Genomic DNA, 20514 nt, shown 5'->3' with positions numbered 1-20514 from the left:
GCAGTGTGTATTTGGAGTACATTGAGTATTTGTTGAAACTAATATATGGCACTGGGAGAATTGTTTAGCTTCAGTTAGCAGCACAAATTTAGTGGAACGTCCCAGTGGCTAGCAAAGGTGTATTTTACACCGTGGACTCCTGGACACAAAATAATACGAGACTCTTCAGACATTTCACTGTTCCATTTGTCTGCCTGGGAGGACAGTTTAGCTGTCCTGCTAACAAATTAGTAGGTAGGGTCTTTTACTGGGGACAACGGGGAATATGAAAAATGAGCTGCACTTTAAGTGCCCTCTGTTGGAGCTTGCAGTTATAGCTGCAATAGCAACGGAAAGGCTTGTTTACCTACCCCCCAAAAACCCACTGAATGTGAACTTTTACCCTGCCACTCTGCTGCTGTGGGATTTGTGTGTGTTATATAATAATAAACATAATTCTGGTTCAGACAGACGTCAAATTAAAGAGTGTATACTGACACATACCTCGAGATGTGAATTCATGATAAATTCTAAATGAGCAACATAATATTTTATACTACAAACCTTTAGAATGAACTTTTATGCAAGTGACCTAAAAAAAAGATTCTTTATTGACCGGGAGCCCTTGCAATGACCTATGAAAACCATTGGAATGTAAAAAAAATATATATCCTTGATGAAAAATAACCTCCCTGACAGAATATATTGTAGAACCAACCATCCACAAACCACTCTCTCTGTCTCTCACTCGCTGTCTCAGTATGCCATACAAGGTTTTATGCGGCTCTAGAGGATTAGAGCAGTGGAGTTAGTGGAGGAGGCCTCACCTTGACGACCGTCACCAGGCCCTCGTTAGTGGTTGGATCAGTGGGCACGGAGAACCTGCCGGTGGGGTCGCCGCCGGTGATTTTGTAGACCGCATTCCAGGCCGGTGTGTTGGGCTGGTCCTTGTCAGTCACCGACAGGTTGGCCACGATGACATTCACACGGTTTTCAGGCACCTCACCAAAAAACTGCATGAATAAACCATGAAGAACAGAGCAGTGAGCTGTTAGTGATGCTGCTGTGGCAGCAGAAAACACTGCAGGCTTTGCCTTACACAGCACAGCAGGGCCAATCTGGAGTAAACAGACATCTAAGGTAAGTTATCATGTCGTCATGGCCATCTCATCCCCTGTCCTCCCCCGAACGCGCGAGAGCGGCGATACAAATTTTAGTGATTCACAAACACTGTAAGTGCCTCTTTCACTCCGTCGACATCCGTGCAATTGCATGTGTCAACGTTGGGAGGAAGATACACTGTTCACGCGGCTACTTGTGTATGTGCATGGCTTTGGAAATGCTGGGCCAAGCAGAACTAGGTTAAGTGAACACAGTGTATGGCTGACTGCATATATCCACATTAGAGTGGAGAAGGAGGGAGGCGGGGGGGGGTTTCCTTTGCTAAGATTCCTGTCCTGCTGTTGTCTCAGATATCAGGTTTTTTTTCTTACCGTCTCTGCAGTGAACTCTGGTGGATTGTCGTTGACGTCAGTGATTCTGATGACAGCAGTGGCTGTGTTGGAGAGGCCGTACATGGGGTTGCCCTCCATGTCAGTGGCCTGGATGATCAGTGTGTACTGGGGGACTTTCTGTTAATGAAGAAGGAGAAAAAAACAGCAATAAAAATTATACTCTATTCATAGTAAAGCCACCACAATATACAACTTCAAAACACCAACTTCTATAAACATTTACAGTCGCCCTCTTTAAAGCCATTATATCTGTGCAAAGGAATAAGGTCCTGGACTAAAACAATACAAATCTAAAGTTATTATCCATCACGACCTACAAAGGGCTTTTGCACAAGACAGATTACAGTTATAGAGAATGGCAGTTTCTGAGTGGATTTGTGAAAATGACACGACTGCTATGAACACTACAATAAGGCAAACGAATGACTCTTTTTCACATTAAAAGCCACTCAGGTGACGGACCAGAGCTAGGTAATGAGAGCCGGGTAAATTACTTTCATGGTGGCGCTGGTTGCAACTGGCAGACATAAAACGGCAGCCCCAGGGTGGAAGTGATTGAACGTCCACCCAGCCAGATTGGCCTCAGCAGAATTGCACCAACTGGCTGCAGCTTGCTTGCTACATTTGCATTTATTTATTTATCCCAAATAGCAACACCATCCAATTAAACGAAAGACGGTAGCTGCTTCTGCACGGGGCACAAAAAGAAAGAAAACGCGGGGCAAGCCTTCTGCCTTAGAGAAGAAAAAAAAGCCAGAATGAGGGAAGGGAAAGATTTGGCCGCTCAGCGAAGCGCGCAGCCTCCTTGTAAGAGTAAATAAGTGTGAAAGAGCCAAGTCCATTTCTACTTCTCATTTAGTTTGTAATTTGCAAAATTCACTTTTACTGTGCCTCATTAGTTCACAGACTGTCTGAATATTAGTAGAGATACTCGTGCTGTTTTCTGCCACACCGAAGATGCTCAGTGCATTTATGTACAAGTTGAAAATAACATTAATACATTTTACATTTTTCATTTTTTTAAATTAACAAAGATTTTTTTTTCATTTTTTTAAATTAACAAAACACATTGAACCTGAAGAAAGAGGAAAAACACACCTCTCTGTCCAGGCCTGCAGCCACCGTGATGATGCCTCCTGTTTTGTTGTTGATGGTGAACATATTTGACGTCGGGCTCTCTGGAGTTTGAGACAGGATCTTGTACCGCAGCATCCCATTAGCTGTTTTGGGATCATCTTTGTCTACAGATGTCACTGTCATGACGTATGTTCCTGCAGGAACCAAAGTGTTGTTGATTTCCATTGAAATCAAATTTCATTTGCATTTATTCACATCTTTTTTTTATGTTTTTCACAGCTCTGTAATTCAAGGGCACTCATTGTTTTAAAAGCTGTTAGAAAACACTCAAAAAAGGCTGACCCCAGTTGTGCTGTTTGAACTACTAACACTGCATTAACATGTGGAAGTGGAGGCTCAGACAAGAGTCGATCGTTTGTGGCGCACTGCTTGGCTCTGTGCGGTACATTACCTGGCTTGGATCCCTCTGGAACAGTGCCGTTCCAGATCTGATGGGTGAACTCGGGTCTGTTGTCGTTCATGTCGATGACATTGATCACAATGTCAATAGGGTTTTCTACCTGGTTGCCGTTTAGGTCCACTGCATGAGCTCTCAGCTGGAGGGAGAAAACAAACACATCTGGACTGTACTGCGCCGTTCAAGCATGGACTATAAACTGTGCAAACCTCACACCGGACAAAATGTTGACTGAACGTCAGCCGTGCGGCCTCTGTGCTCACTGACCCCAGAATGTGCAGCAAAGAGAAAAAATGGGGAAAAAAATCTTTCTGGATAATGAACCCTTTCTCCTCACCACTGTCTTTGACGTATGTGAGGGGAAAAAAGAGTGATAAGATTCAGTTCAATACCTGCCACGGTCGAAAACAACACATAACTCTGGAAACAGATCTTCTCTTATTTTATTCAGCGCTGATGCCTAAGACAGGGTCAGCACGGATTCAGCTGTGTTTCACATAAACAACCCTGATTTGCTGAATCGTATTGCACTTGAGTGCATATTTTCTCCTGCATAAACACAGGAGGAGCCAAAAAGAAGACTCATGCTCTGGAATAAATACATACGAAACCGAATACAGCATGTTTGTCATCTACACGCTGCCAACACTCACATCCTTTGTCTGACTGTGTTTACCTTAGTCGTATTGTAAGTCATGTGCGTTTCATCAATGCAACGGTTGACGAGCTCACGTAGCCCAACAATGGAACTAAACACAGTATTGAGCTCTTAGTGATCTGCTCCTTAGTTTCTGCTCTGGGTTTCTTCTGTGGCTTTAAGTCACTGAGATTAAATCATTACATTATTTTATTTCAGCTCCAGCCACGACGGCTGTCGGACAGTTTCTACTAACGCATATAAATATATGGGTGGAAAGAAATGAAGCCTTATAATTTGCAAGCCGTAGCAGAGTAAGTAAAAAGCCACAAATGAATCAAACAGCTCCGGCTGTGGTTGTAAAAAAATAAAATGTGTCGCCCAAACCCAAAGACTTACACACCGTCAAATGCAACACGCTAAATCACTTGAATTCTCAGACGAATACGTCAGATTTCCTCGGAGACCCTGGTGTTTATTGGGTCCGAGGAGGCCATTTAGGGCCCAGTGACCTTTGAGCACACGCCAACTGGCAGGAATGTAAAGACTTCCCAGTGAAAGAATCACATTTATCTTGGTAAAATGCACAAAAAGAAATACTTGAAAATCATTTCAGCAGTTTTTTTTCTTTTAAGACCAAGTGTGACTTACGTGGAAGTTGGAGATGTGCTCTCTATCGAGGGGCTTGTTGACGGATAGCTCTCCAGAGATGGGGTCGATGATAAAGATGCCAGTGGGAGGCTGGTCAGCACCAGGGCCCGTCACACTGTATCTGAGGGAGCGGTTTTTGTCGTGGTCCGATCGAATCTGTGAGTGATTTGTGGGAAAGATTTTAATTAAGACCTCTACAGAGAATCAACCATAATTACTTTATATAATGACTTTCTAAAATATGTAGAGAAAGCATAGGGGCTGATTTAGTAAAAAAACAAAACAAAAATGACAAATATACAACAGCAAAACTATAAAAAATAATTGCCATAGTTTCTAGTTTTTTTGTTAATTTTTTTATATAATACCTAAGCAGATTCTCTAATAAAATATTGATACCATCGTCGTTCATTTTGAATAAAAAAAAAACCCTCAACAAATCTTAACTATTCAATTATTCAGTAGAATCGCACACAATTTCCTGTTGATTGACCCACTTATCGACTTCTCATTTCATCGCTGGCTTTAAAAATAGGCTGCTGTGTAACTAAGAGTGTATAATGTCCATGTCTTATTGAAGTTCTGCCTTTCTGAGCCGTCTATCCTGTTTGCCATGTAAGCTGAGAACTTCAGTGCCTACGTCCCAGATCCGTGCTGAGCAAAGAATATTTCCTTATCCTGATATCATCTACGAAAGCTCAGCGACGTCTCTTCTAACGTGGATGGCGCTCGGTGAGGGAGTCGCTTTCATTTGCTAAAATAAGATGAAGTTCTTGTCTTCCACTTGTTCTTGTCTTGTCTTGTCAGCCACCCACAGGCAGCACTGACCAGAGAGTTGTTTTAGATTAACCGAGCCATGTGTGTCCTTCAGCCATGATAAAAGGGCTATAATATCTCAACAGGCAACCTCGGAATAATTGCACCGGTGATCACTTGAGATTTCAGTTAGGTTTTAAATATTAAGTTGCACTGGGAAGGACTTAACCTAAAATGGCATATAGATAATACCTAAAAATAAAAACCGCTTAAATCGTCACAAACATCTTGTGCTCTAGTGAACACATAAGTCTTGTGTCTGTGACCATCTGTGCAGGTCAGCAGAGACTTATGAGGTTGTCATTTCTAGGAAAGGCATATTGTGTGTGTGTGTATGCCTATATATGTGTGTGTGTGAGTGAGAGAGAGAGAGAGTATGTTACCCGGACTAGCTCTTGCGGAAATGGGCCTCGTGAGTTCTCTGGGACATTAATTGGGGGGATGACCCAGTCTCTCTTCATGCGTTTGAGCTGGCTGTCCATGTTCCGTGATGGAAACATTATTTCCTTCAAATCCTTGGACATGACTGGAGGGACGGAGACATCCTGGACCTGCGGAAAGGATAGGAAAGAAATAGATTTGGTCCACGCTCTGGGAAGTGATCACATCTGTGTAATAAAATATGACAATGTGTATTTTTAGCCACACTAGCGGCGCAGCTCTAGGAAGGTGAGGCCAGTGTGTCCAACCAACTGAGTGAAAACTTTTAATGACTTTTGGATGGACTGTCATGTCATTTATGCTTAGAGAACTGTCTGTTAGGAAAAAACGATGTATTTGCTAAACATCAGCATGTTGACGTCTTCTGGGACCTGCTTGTGCGGCTCTGAAGGTTTTTTTTTTTTTAATGTCATATAATGTTTACCCAGCGGGTCTGAAAAAAATGTACTATAAAAACACTTGGCTTGAATAGTGTGCCATTTAAGTTCAGAAAATTTTAAATTGATGTAGTTAAAAGATATATACTAGTGTTTTTGGGAAGCTTTAGAAGGAGTTTTAATACAACTGGATGTCTATTCTAAATGTAAGCAGCTGAATCAAAAAGTCGTACTTTTACAACCCTCTATGTAGCTTAAAATATCTTGGCCAAAATAAGTGATGATATGCCTTTGGTGTGGTTGGCGCTGGTTTGCCTTAAATGTCAGGCTACTTCTTATGTGCTGATATAATGCACCTACACAGACAGACCGGCTTACATAATGGATCTGCCATCCTCCCTCAGCTGTAATGAATGAGATTCGAAACAAAGGAGGATGGTACCTGCAAGCTAGACACTAAACACACAGATGGCTCAAATTGCCTGTGCTGCTCCAGAGACTAGGAAGACTGAAAAAGTGCCAGAGAAAGTTTAAATAACCTTGAACAAAATGGGGCAGGAGAGAAAAAGAAAAGAGGAGGAGGAGGGGGGCAATGTTTAAAATCTGTCAATGTCAGTGAATGATTGCTGAGATGTATGTTGTCCCCTGCTGTATCTGCCTCATTGTTACCGATGACATAGTTGTGTAGATTTGGCTGTGCTGTAAAAAAAAAAAGGCGGAATGAACGAACTACCAAGTGTTTTGTCAAAACACACAAATTAATTACCACTTTGTCACCTTATATCCTGACCCATATTCCAAATCCCCCCCCCCACGCCGTCTCACATCTGTGGAGCTGTCAGGGTGCTTCCACTAATCATGTTTGAAATCCGATTATGCTTCTTTCACACACTGAAGATGCAAAGAGGCGTTGGGGCAGGCAGACAGATAGCAAAGGGGGCATGCTTCAGAAATATCTATTACCCTATTAAAATGGGCTTGGCTGAGAGCAGTAATTATTTGCAAACTGTGTGCGGAATGATGAATGTCTGTGTTGGGTTCGCTTGGCCCAACTCCCATCTATCTCTGGTGTGCTGGAGGTCTGCACCCATCCACACTCTCTGCACGCCCCTCTATCTTCTGGAGTCTGGAGTCTACTTCAGAGTTCACAGGAGTGTTTGGCTGAGTGATGGCCTGAGTGTTTGTAAGGGTGTGGAAAGGATTATCAATGTGTGTTGGTCGGTGTGTGTGTGTTTTCCCTAATCGATGTGTCCCATCCAAATTCCGAAACATTTTCAGCTCATGAACAGCGGCCGGGCCGAGGATTTAATAAAGGTGGAGACAGAGGTCGAGGACGCTGACATGTTAATGAGGGTATTGTTTGGTTGGCACTGATTAAAATGTTTCCCCAAGGCTGCAGCGTTTGTGGCACTAATAAAAAAAAAATTAATCGCTGATGTGATTAAAAGATGCATTGTGATTCATGACAATAATTGTACTGGTGGGAAGATAACCGCTTATGACCTCATAAACGTGAGGGGTACGGGAAAGTCAACCTCAGATTGTTCATTACAAACAAATAAGGGCAGATTCCACGTCTCCGCGGACGCAGGCGGTTATTCACTTAGACGTGAGTAACACTTGTTTATTTAAAATCTGGGGAAAAAATAATTAGTGATGTGTGTGTTTACCAGTTTGCCTGTAACAAACGCATTATAGTGACTAATGGTGTCATTAGAATCACATACCTGTAGGAGTCCCTGTGCTAAATGACAGTGGCTAACCACTGTGCTTTGAAAAGCTATGAAAGAGAACCGTGTCAGGCAGAGTTAAATTTCGGCACCTCACATCACTGCACGTGCAGTAATGATGTATGATGATGTCTTCTAAATCTGCTGCCACTTTAATTTACTACCCCACCTGTAAATGATTTATAAGACAAACACAAACACAAGTATTTCATTTTTTTGTTTTAATATTTCACTCGTGGTTGTGGTTTGAGTATGTGTCCAAAGTTGGACTCCCTTATTGGTCCCAAAATGGGTAAATTTACAGTACAGTGTTTGTCTTTTGAGTACGTGGTTCCTCTGGGGGTTCAGACCCAGAACATTCTGTGTGTAAGGCAGGTGTAGTACCCACTTTGCTCATATTGCAGCTAATCTTTACAATCTTCTTGTTGACTAATAGTTGACTCTCACTGCAGCAAAGACAAGTTCTTTACAAACTACAAAAAGTTTCCTTGATACAAGGACGACAAGGAGAAAATTTGCCCTCGTCTTTTTTCATACTTCTTGCGAACCTTGCCGACCTGCAGTGCTAACGTATGAGCTACCCGTCAAAATGCCGAAAAAGGTGTGGCCCACCTTTTTTTTTGGAAGACGAGCCAATAACCCCGTAATCTCGCTTGCTGAAATGCATTTTACGAGAAACTATTTTGCATCTGCTCTCACTGCTCGCTGACCGCGTTGAGTATATGTTTGTGCTCCTTGTAAATTGACACATTAAGTTTTAATTAGCAAGCATCCATCCAGTCTCTCGGAACACCTGCTACAATTTACTGAACTAGTCATCTGTGAATGTGCTGTGTGCCTAATAACCGTGAGTTATTTGATACGGGGGGAAAGAATGGATCATTGTTTCTTTTCACATCAGTCAGACAATCAACAAACACACACACACACACACACACACACTCACACAACAGCAAGATTGTAAAAATGTGTTGCGGTGGAATCACCTGTGAGCTGGTGGAGGCAGGAGGCATCAGTTTGACTTGGGAGACCCATTGCTCCTGCGTTGTAGAATCAGTGGCCTTGATCAGCAGCGGTGACACAGGCAGAGTAGATTGCTTAAGACTCTTGGCAGCATAAACTACTCCGTCGGACTCTATCCGGAAGTCGGAAGGGTGACTGCTTTCAAAGTGCACCAGACCACCACGTCCACAGTCCAAAAACCTCACTGCAAAAGACAAAGACAAATGGCTTGAACTTAAAAAAGAAGATGAAAAAAAATCACTTTAACAGAGGAAAAAGAAAGAAGGGGAGAGACAAAGAGAGAGTGAGAGAAATACTACTGAGACAAAGGGGGGTGGAAGACAGACAGAAAGTCCACAAGGTTTTCTGATGCTCCTTCTCACTCATGCATTATTCACCACAAGCTGTGCCCCAAAGGTATTGCTGAAAACAGGTGCAGTGGAGGAGAGAGTCAGAGAGGGAAAACCTGAAGGAGAAGGGAAGTGTTCTCCTTAAAGGCTCTGAAGAAGAATCCTCAAACCAAAATAATGGTTTTAAAAGTCTGATGTGAGCATTAGACTACACAGATGATCTAAATATATATATAAATGCAGTATATACATAGATTGTGGGTTCTGCATAAGCTATATGAACGTGTTTTAATTTAGTTTTAGTTTTAATGAGTGACATCTTCATATTCCGCCAAGGCCTTAACATGCCAGCATCGTCCCCTGTGACGTTCAGGGATACCTTCTGAGGATGAGTGACAATCCTCTCGAGACCGAAGTGCATTTGACGTCGGCTTCATGAGCACGATCACACGGAAAATACACAGAGACGCATGCAGACAGGTGGCTCATGGGGAAGGAAGGGGGGCCCGTTGTCCCGCAGGTGCCTCCGTGGCAGAGGAACAGGAGCAGTTCATGTTACATGTGAGTGACAGTACAGCACATCCTACTGTACGGTACATGTATACATCCTGCGGGTACATGGACACACACACACGAACACCTAGAAAGTGTGCTGTGTGATCCATTTTTGTGTAGATGGATGTGCGTCTGTGGCAGGGCCCCCCTCATGTTTAGAGCACACAAAACACCACAAAGAGAAAGATAAAAATACCTCCAGGCCACAGAGATCACAGCGTTACCCTATATTGTTTGTGTGGGCGCTGTGCTGGTGCTGCTCTGAATTATTAAAGCAGATGTGGAATTACTTAACAAAAGCCTTGAAGGAGGGTGCCTAATCTTCCTTTGTGCTGGTACCTTGGGGACTCACTGATGTCTTCAGAGTATCATCTGCACTCTGAGTGCAGCAAGTTCCTCCAGGCTTGGGGGAGAAGGATGTAGTAGATCAGTTTGGAGCCTAAAGGAAGTCATACATTTACTCCAAACCTAATTTAATATTATCACCCGAACCGTTGCAATAAATTCTTCCAAAGTGCACCGCACTCTTCCACTAATAAATCTCTCGCTGATGACAGGGGTGAATTTAACAATTTCCGCACTGCTTGTAACAGAAGACAGGGTAAATATTTTCACAACCGTGGCTCCAGCCGTGACAGCAGTGACTGAGGGCCGCACTTCAGGCCCCAGCTGGCAAATCTTTTTCATAAAGTAAACTATATAGAAATTGAAAGCAGAAGAATTGGATTACCGCAAAGGTGTTCTATGCGAAGTCATGTGTTTGAATATGAGATGGAGGAAAATCAAAGGAGGTTGGAGCTAGAACTGCAGTCATTATTTTTGTAATGGATTATTTGCTTTCCTTTACAAACGTATATGTACAAATAATAATAACAGTAAAACTGGGTATTGGCGAAAGCATCACATGGATGAATGAAAATGTGAACTTGTTCTGGTTTATCAAAACTCAAATGGGAACAAATCTCCAGCCAGGACCATGAGATGCATTCTAATACAGACAACACTGACGAGACAGGGCAGCATCGCCGCACACTGCAATTTGTCTTTACTGGGAGAATTGCTTTTCGTCTCACAACAAAAGGAGTATTACAGCAGCTCAGAAGAGGCGGCAGTTCAAATGATAATGGTAGATGATGTCAAGTTTTTTTTTTTTTATTCTTCTACTACAGAATGCACCTGACGTCGGCTTTCCCTGGAAGTTCCTGTTCAATTACAGCTACCAATTAGTTATATTTGTCTTTGATCCTAATGAGGCTCACATCGGGCGAATGACCTTTTCACTTTCTCTCTCGCTTTCATGCCAGCCACCAGTAAAATCAAAGCCTTCAAACAATCACAATGGTCAGCCGTAGTCAGCAGATACTGAGACCACGGCAGAATACAAAGTGAGTGGAGGATCCAAACAACTTTTACCATGGTAGAAAACGCCTCTTTTTGAAAAGCTTAACTTTGTTTTCTCCTGTAAGTACTTAGATCTCTGTGTACAATTTCTTATGGCTGTACATTTAGCCAAAGTAAGTGGATTGCAGTAATTGTGTGTATTGCAGTTACTTCAAACCAAAATGACAGGTTTGTTGTTTAATATCAGGGCAAATCAGGCTTTTATTGTGTCTTTTTAAAATATAATAGGAACTTTTGAATAAAAACAAAGTGCATTGTTACTAGCTGCTAACACATCTGTAAATAGAAAAGTTTTCAGCTCGTGTGTAAGAGCGAGTGTGTGGCGAGCCCCAACATTCTGAGGTAAAAGCCTCTTTTTCTCCAGTTTCCCATTTTCCAACAATGGACCTTCAGCTTTTAAAATGCGATGCAGTTAATGTTTGGATAGAAGTGACTGGCCACAGTATCCATCACACATGCTGCTCTTTGCAACTCATGTCTACAGACCATATTTCCATTTTCTGTCCTGCTGGCACTTTTCCATGTGAGTGTGACAGTCCACTTGATGCCAACGGTCCCTGGGTGAGATATTTTAAGACCAGAACTCTTTTTTATGCAGAGATCTAACTCTTTAAAAAACGTCTGAAATTTAGCCACGGGGACCTTTCAAAAGGCAACCCCCATGGCAAATGCTGGAAAAACTCTCAGCATGCACAGGCGTTTCAAATGATAATGAATGAGATTGTCCAGCGTGTGTCTATTCATTTATCAGTTGGATGCTGGGAGGTTCGGAAAAAAATAAAAAACACCAAAATGTGACTTAGCTTAAAACCTGGCAGCTGTAATTTATCTATATCTATAGGATCCTCGAGGTGTGTGTGCAAAAGAAATAGTGGCCGCCACGCCCGATCAGACATGTCATCGTGGTCTCCACAATGGATGCCTCTAGTCTGGGCAGAAATGCCGATGCAGCAGAGGGGAGTTGGGGGTTGGGGCTGAAAAAAAAAGAAGAGGAGGTAGAAAAAGAGGGGAGGGGGAAACACACTTGTCAGCAGAAAGGCTTGTCCAGTGATTGCCCTGCATCAGGGCCCAAAATTACGTACGACTCAATGATCCTATTCACGATTTGAATGCTGTGAAACCCCCCACCCCTACTGAGGAAAAAAAAAACACACAAAACACCACAGAGAGTGCCTCACTATTGTCTGCCCCATCACGTGGCCTCTCACTCAGACAAACACAGATAGTTAGCGAGGGAAATAGGCAGAGGCAGGCAGAAAAAAGAATTACATTTAATTTGGAACATAAAATATAGACTGTGTGACTTCCCGCCGAATGAGGAAAGATTCTACAACCTCAGCTTATATATGCCTGCCTGCCAAACACACTGTCTGCAAGTGAGCAGTCTGAAAGTCCCCTTTAATGTGCTCTAAATGTGACACTGCTGAAACCTCTCCTGTGAGCTCATCCTCACAATACTGTTCACTTCTGAGAAGTGATGTCACTGACAGCCAAGAAGAACTCTGCGTAGGTGTTTCATCAGTGGTCGCAGATAAATGCATGATTGACAAATATCCCAGTGGCCATCTGCCCACTTAACCCTGGTATATGATACAGCACCTCTGTCAGGTGGTATTATTCACCAATGTCTGTGATGTCATTCAGAGCTGTGGTCTATATGGGCAGGTGCCCAGTGACACACTCAGTGTTTGGCAGTAAGAGTCCTTAGAAAACTGTAATAAGCCAATTCTACCTGAAACCTACGTTTTGTGAGAATCAATACACCTGCAATACAAACTTGGAAATAGCATGCACAATTAAAATTAACTTTCTCTAAATGTGTACATTTTTCGCACTCAACCGCAAAACTCTCCGGAACAGCATATTGCATAATTGCCCAATTACTGCAGAAAATGCTAAAAGCACAATGGTATTTAAAAATACCTGCTTACTATGCTATATTTGTTCACGCATGTTTACCCTGTACTTTTAGAATGATTAATGCATTCTCTGCAGACTCCAGCCTGGCGAGTAAACAAATGTCACCGTGCCACTTATAAAAACCCTCTTCTACACAATTAAAACCATCTCCATAAAAAGGTTAACCGTGTTGGGTTTTTCACAGCATATGAATCTACGGAAAAATGGAGAGAAAAAAAACTTGAATTGCTTCCTCCTCTGATGCAGCCTATTGGATATTATTTGAAAAGTAATACTTGATGTACACTTAAACGTTGATCCAAAACTGCAAATAACTCTGTGGACAATAATGTTAATACATGTGGGGATGTGAAGAGCAACACTGAACCATACAGCACTCTTGAGGGTAGAATTACTGCAATTAAGTTGATTGATTTTCGTCTTTTCATCAGATTCAAGGCATTTCTAAACATTTTTTGAGAAGCTGGGATGTGAAGGTGAGGCTAGATTTTTCATTTGTAGGTTGGAATACCAATTTAAAAATGTGTTTGTTTGTTTATTTTGCTGTTCATGGATCTGGACCATGCATGTTACCATAGCTGCCTCTGCTAATAAATGTATAAAAAAAGATATAGTGTGATCAGACTCAACTGTGGTTTTGTCATTAGTCTCACTTGTGTCACCTAGTGGCCTGGTTATATATACCTCTGTCTCACTCAGTTTTTGTCGGGTTGTTGTTCGAGTTGTGAGTGTGGTGTTTGGTGTATGTTGTTCTTGCCTTGTCTTCTACACTGAGATCCTGTTTGTTCCTGCGTGGTCTTTTAGAATCCAGTAAATTGATATTTACTGGATTATTTACTTTCATTTTGAATCTCAACAATCGGTACCTCAAAGGCACTCATCATTACACTTGCATATAAAAACATAGTTTATCCCTCATCCTGCAAATTTGTGCTTTTTTTAGTGGCTGTGCAACTGCTCAAATTCTCATGCACTGGCATTTATTAGAGGGCCCATAGAGATGCCTTATCTATGAAAGAAACGTGTTTGATGACAGCTGGGCTCATTTGAATAAATAATGTTTGGCCTTTGAAATTTAGCAATCTAAGCTAAAAAAACAGTGAGTCGGGAAGCCACATGGGGACAACAGTGTAATTATGTTTTAGTCTTTCTGGAGCAAATAACATGATTTGGTGTTTACTTTATTCAGTGACAGTTGAACATTGTCAGGATTACTGTGTCGCCACAGCCAAAAGCTGATAAGGCTAAGCTACATCCTTCTGCAGTTATCAGCTCATGGCTACGGGGATTTTGTGAGTTACTGAGACCAGCGACTTGATACACAGGCTTCAGTCTGGTATTAGACTGACCATATTACTGGAATGTCAAACAACCTGTTCCTGATAATGTCTTTCTGTGAATCTTTATGATTCCATTACTACTGACAGGTAGAGACGATTATTAATAGAGCATGACACACAGTGTAATGTGAAGAAACTAACACTAACATCACTAATAATAAATGACATATATAAAAAAACTACTACTGGGTTTTATTTTTTAGAACAAGACACAAACTCATAATAACAATTACTATGATGTAGTGTTGTGACTTAAGGGCCGTGTTCTCCTAACACGACACTTCTATTTAATGTAAGATGCTACAGTACACATATGTAAAATGGAGATAAAAGAACTCAGGTGTTGAACTCCCTGTGTACATCAAGACATTCGCTGACCTCATACTGTCCTCTCATAAAAGGTTGCACTCTCTTAATTGCTCTCTGTACCTTAATTCACCTTAAACTGCAGGCACTGGTCGCCCCACGAGGGCTTTGATGATTAATGAGGAAGTAGAAATGAGCAGGGAACATTGGAGAACAAAAGCCAAGGAGACAAAAAAGAAATCAAAAAGAGCCTGCGAGAGGTGGGCTAAGACACTGGGATGTGTTTTTAGAAATCAGAAGGTGGATTTGGACCAGTATGAGATGTCTACATGCATCACTGGTACATCACATACACCACGGTAATACAGAATATAGGAAATGTTCCACCGCTCTGTGCCTCCTCCTCTGCTGCACCTCGTTGCTACGGGCTGTCTCAGACTGAACTGCAAGATAACACCAACAATATATCTGTATATGTTCCATACAGTAGGTGTAGGCTGGTTGGATGGAGAACTATTTACTTAAATGAATGTTTGTCTGGAGGCAAGAAGAGCAGATAATAAGTGAATCCAGCAACGGTTACATAAGCAGAACTTCAGATTGCCTGAACTAAATAAACCATAAATAATGATAACAACCAATGCCTCTGGTCCCGTGCTCGGCTGATATTTTTAATAAAGGCTGATCACACGGGCCGGGCACTAAAACATCCTCGGCGTAACCTGTAATGTAACATGATTAGGTCCGTTTGATCTCAAAAGCACCAACTCCAAGCTATTTAGTTCTTCCCCTTGATCATTTCTGTCAGAATGCCGTCATAAAAATCAAAGAGACAAAGCAGAGGGCACGGTGAGGTGATGAAGTAACTTCTGCTGGAATGCTCTGAGGGAACAGAGGCTTTTGAATCACACCAGCTCCGGTGACTCTAATCCATTGATTTCTTGTTGGGAGCATAAACAAAAACGCACAGCACTTCTGGCCAAAACCGTAACAGCCACTGTTAAACAGACTCCGAGCTTTCGTTGGGGGAAAAACAAAGGTGACTCGTGCAATTATGTCAACGCCTCGTTGGGCTTTCACCAAGTCGAGGAATAATAGTGTTAAAATCATGCAAGCTTTGGCGGTTTTCTTCAGCAGCCACTGTCGCTGGCTGTAGTAAACACTATCCATCACCCGCTGCCAGTCGGTGCTGCGTCTATAAAGACAGAGGCTTTCAGATTAAATGTTTCATCTCCACCACTGCAGCTCTCTCATTTTACAGAGTCAGAAGTTTATGGTAATTACTATATATCAACAATCACTCAGGATCGATGTGCAACAGGATAGTTACTCTGAAAGCAAGTGAAAAATGTTCTCAGAGCTGAAAACACTCCACTCGTGTCTCTGTAGTTGACAGTGGCTGCTGCCAAAAATAAACACTTCTACAACAGTTTTACAAAGGAAAAAATACTTTATCAATCAAAAACCCAATCACACATCCCATGTACGTATCAGTTGCGCAGTGACAGCTTAACAAACTGAAGATGTATTTTCAGCCTCATTCTGTCCGACTATGACACATGCATAAAAATATATATTTATATACATTGCTTTTGGAGTGATTGTTGATCAACAGGATTGGATATTACTTGTAGGGACTGACTTGTAGGTATGTGTGAATCGACGTTTCTGTTAAACTCTGTGCAGCATCTTGTTACTTTCACTTACACTTATTTTTTAAATAACAGTTTCACATTGTTATTGGTGTGAGTAAACACATCTCACTTTTACTTGTGCAATCGATCACACTCCCGTAACTGTTTGTGCATCTATCGGCAGCTTAAAACACATTTTTACTGGTAGATTCAAGTCTGAGCTGATCGTAATCAGATGTATAATTTAATTCTAACTAAACTGTCTTGTTGTGTGCCTCGGTGTTGGATGTGGGGTGTGGCTAATGCTGAGAGAAGGCTAATCCTGCCTGCGTTGATATCAAGTCTTCACGCGTAACAATCCGTCATCATTCTAATCCCAGACAGTCGTCTGTGGACCGCCTTATCATATTCACAACTCCATTCATGACTCACCTAATAAACAGGACATATGCATGTGATAACACGTCCGTCACATGTCTGTTTACAAATTATTACTGACAGCAGTTTTGCTAACGACATGTTACTGATAGTCAAGTGTGCCGTTTGCACTGATTTGGTCTGTTCAAATATAAATAAAATAAGTATCCTGCATACTAAAATATTGTTGGTAAAAACAACAAGCACAACACAAAAAAGAGCCCCAGTGGTTTAGCCACCGTCCTACAACCGTGTTTCTGTTACACACTCCTCACTAAGCTCGGCTGAAGATACACCTAATACATAGTGTGCAATATATTTGATTCTTGTGAATACATTACAGCTAATGACATGGGCTAACTGACAGAGCCCTCTTGCTGCTTTGAACCTGTGGTGAGAGCTAAACTGCCGATATCTGAATCAACAGTGGATGGATATAGTCCACATGTCACCATGGAGAAAGAAGAGTGAGAATTGATCAATTTGTGTGATATTAACTCTCGTTTGACTAACAGGAATGTGCTATGTAAATGAGACCGATATGATTTGTGCCACCTCTCTCCCTCCTTTCACTTTGAATAATACGTCTGCCTGCTTTACATAGACTGTGTATGCAGTCAAATCCATGCAAATGACTGGCTCAGGTCAAGTCTGATACACTCCACTGCATCCAATTACAAACCTGACCCTAAAAACACGTAGTTTTAATCCATTTTTCTCTGCTTTTGAAACTGTGTACATTGGATGTGCACATACACATGCACGAGTGCAGACAATCACAATTTGACGCACAGATACGGTTTCCCTCTATCCCACTGAGACAGTATAGCAATTTCAGCTGGATAGAAAGAGTGGAGGATTTGATGCAACTGTGTGTGTGTGTTTGAGTAAAGAAAAAAAAAGAAGATATTGGAAGATGTGATGCACTCTCCTACTGCCCAAGATGTAAAATAAAAGCTGTGAAAGAATGGGACCTGCTCTGGGACCATTATGCCATGTGTGGCACAGTCACAAGTTCACATTGAGCCTTGGAGAACAAAGCTAATGGAATTCCTGCTTCTGTGTCTTTCCTTTCGCAGAGGTCAGGGCACAGGGAGAAACAAGGAGAAGGCATGTGAATCCTCTTTGGTCAGGAAACAAAGCAGTAGACAAAGGAAGATAAGGCTGACAGCGTACAGTTCCGGCGCTCTCTCTCAAAGCGTAGAGAAATGATTTACTGAGTCATTAGCGCATTTATAAACACAAAACTGCATTTTCTGCTTTACCGCTCACACCATCATCTGAGAATTGTTAAAAATTTACCTTCAGTCTTGATGGTGATCAAACATAATATCTTAAGTTTTCGAAGAAAAATGTGTTTTCTAAAAAACACAAAGTCACAGCTACTAAACAGTATCTTTATTAAACTACCCACTTGCCCTGTGCTGCTCACCACAAATGACTTGAGAGTCCCCCTCTATGATCCCCACATGAGAGCAAAACACACCACACGGAGGCGTATGGAAAACCCCATGGCTGTAAAGTCACTGTTTCTGGAAACCTGCCTGAGTCTGTAAGGGTTGGATGAAGAGAGAAATGCCCAAAACAAACGACTTTAAACAATAGCAGTAAGAAACTAGAGCTTCAAAGAGAAGGATTGGGGTAGCTGCCAATAAACAGGGTGTACACATTTGCCACTGCACATCTGAATCAATACATGTCAAATTTCACCCGAAGCACAATTAGCTTTGCTTAAAGACAAAGACGGAAAAAAAGGCATTCCTCCTACGACCGATTATATCTGAGTTATTTTCACTGTTAGAGACACGCAAGAGATTTCTGTGCCAGTCAAAAAACTTAGAAGAAAGCAAGCATTTGCATGAATTTACAAACAAAACAAACGAAGACCCGAACACAGCTCATTTCTTCGTGGCATGTTTGTATCAAGAGCTATCATACTTCAAACAGAAATGAATAATAAATCTGACCGCTAACCTACTCTGACCTTCTTAACCCTTCCCCCGCACAAAGTCGGAGCTCAGAAAGATCAACTGCATGGAACGGAGGAAGGGGCTGAGGCAGGTCTTATCGTATAGATGGACGGGTAAATTCTTCAACTCATGTATCTTAAGGCAAAATTAATCATATATTCCAATTGACTCCCACAAATATGTTGTGCTGCAGAAAACAAAAAAACCATTGCGGCCTTGAATTTATTTTAACCTCGCTGTTATTCATACCTTGAGAACTGTTTATTTGACTCGTATGGAGAGCTGGCATGTTTGTTGGATGCAGTCATCTTGTACACAGTTCAAAGCACCCAATGATACGCTGCTGTTTTTAACTATGTTTATATTTTCTCTTTAATGCCGAGGGTCAGCCTATAAAGCCCGATGTAGCATCAATTTGCAAGAGAGACATCTTTCCACCACAGCCGCATATTTTATAGGCTTTTTGTTTTGCAGAATCTACTTGATAAACAGACACACTGCACTGAGGTCTAGCTTTTACAAAAGGCTGATTGACTTCACTAGAAGTGCAGGAACTACAAACCTTATTTCCAGAAAAATTGATAAAGCTCTTGAACCCTTTATGTATTCGGTTGTAAGTGGAATTATTGGCCTATATTCTTATAAGAAAGACGGCAATAAATTCCCCGATCCCCACTGTCTCGTTCATCACTTTCCTAGAAAATGACACATGAAATTCAAACTAATACTAATGCACCCCGGGAGTCGTCATATTAATCTTTGACCCATCACATCTAGTGTATTGTTTTTTTCTCAGAAACAAGATGAAACACAATTTGTCTGAAGATGTGAACCATTTGCCTTGTCTCCTGATCTATTTTAGATGACCTCAGGCTAGAGGAAAAAAAGAACGAATGACTTTTCTTTCAAAGACAAATGATTTAATTTAACCAAATGCTCTTTAATCAGGTTTTTGTTTTTGGGTTTATGTTTGACATTCAGGATGCTGGATTATTACATGCCAATATGAATCCACATATTCAAATTTGTTATATAGAAAAAAACATCTAAGGTCCCCCAATGTAAGATGAGGATTTTGACCCTGCATTCTATGTAGCAGTTATCCTATGTTGTATCAGGTAACAACAAGATAGATGATGTGTTTTAGGGGATGAGCAGAGCCATGCCTTTGGATGTTTTGTGGCTGTACCCTGAGAGAGAAAAGTCATCTTAGCCTCTTGTAATCAGCTGAACTGAGCGGGTTCAGAGAAGGATCTGTGCAGCTGTGCTTTATTACAGACACAATGAGTCCCAGATTACTAGAAACTGCAAAGAGTAGAGGGGGTCGTGGTCCGTGGGGGGCTGGGGGGGTTGAAAATGACTCCAAACACATCTGTCCTTAGTTTGTCTGTAGTATAGCACCAAACCACAACCTTACCCATGTACAAATAAGTCTCTGCCTGGAAAGGCCACCTGCGGAAATGTTTTCAGACCTTGAGTTTTAAACGCGGGGACTGGTGGGAATATGCTGTCACCTCGCAGTGCCGTGCCGTGTTTGTCAGGGTCACAAGCAGCATCGATAGTGATAGCACAAACAAGTGGGTGGCACAAACATGTGAATCGCTGAAGACAGCTTTTGGTGTTTTTGTGCACTCTCTGCATGTGTTTTAAAGGGTGACTCAGTCTATTTTTTTCATATCATGATCCCTGGTTCTATAGTCAATAAGCTGCTGTTGTTTTTGCCTTTTCCATTTTGTCCGGCTGTTTTTTTTTTAATTTCACAATGGCAGCCTCCTGAGCTTTTATTAGGGAACATAACTGTTCCCCGCCACACAGCTTTCAGGTCAGGCCCTAAAGTGCATCTACACGGTTGTGAAGAGGGGCTTTTAAGCTTTGATAAAAGCCTCTACATGAACCACCAAAATAAACCAAGGGCAAGAGCAAGAGAACCAGATGAGAGC

General features: G+C 41.7%; 1 protein-coding gene across 1 annotated transcript in view; it reads right to left on the bottom strand.

Moving 5' to 3' along the window:
• cdh2 (cadherin 2, type 1, N-cadherin (neuronal)) overlaps nt 1-20514 on the bottom strand; it is a 54344-nt gene that overhangs the window by 12864 nt on the left and 20966 nt on the right. Inside the window, exons 3-9 of the mRNA XM_008334377.3 lie at nt 8666-8886; nt 5515-5682; nt 4316-4471; nt 3022-3166; nt 2592-2764; nt 1473-1610; nt 807-992 (exon numbers count right to left, since the gene is read on the bottom strand). Coding sequence (XP_008332599.1) covers nt 807-992; nt 1473-1610; nt 2592-2764; nt 3022-3166; nt 4316-4471; nt 5515-5682; nt 8666-8886 — 1187 coding nt within the window. The remainder of the gene's footprint in view (nt 1-806; nt 993-1472; nt 1611-2591; nt 2765-3021; nt 3167-4315; nt 4472-5514; nt 5683-8665; nt 8887-20514) is intronic.

The sequence above is a fragment of the Cynoglossus semilaevis genome, chromosome 20, assembly GCF_000523025.1.
Source record: "Cynoglossus semilaevis isolate Cse_v1.0 chromosome 20, Cse_v1.0, whole genome shotgun sequence".
Lineage (NCBI taxonomy): Eukaryota > Metazoa > Chordata > Actinopteri > Pleuronectiformes > Cynoglossidae > Cynoglossus > Cynoglossus semilaevis.
The sequence above is the reverse complement of the archived record's forward strand: the minus strand, read 5'-3'. Positions and strand labels throughout refer to the sequence as shown.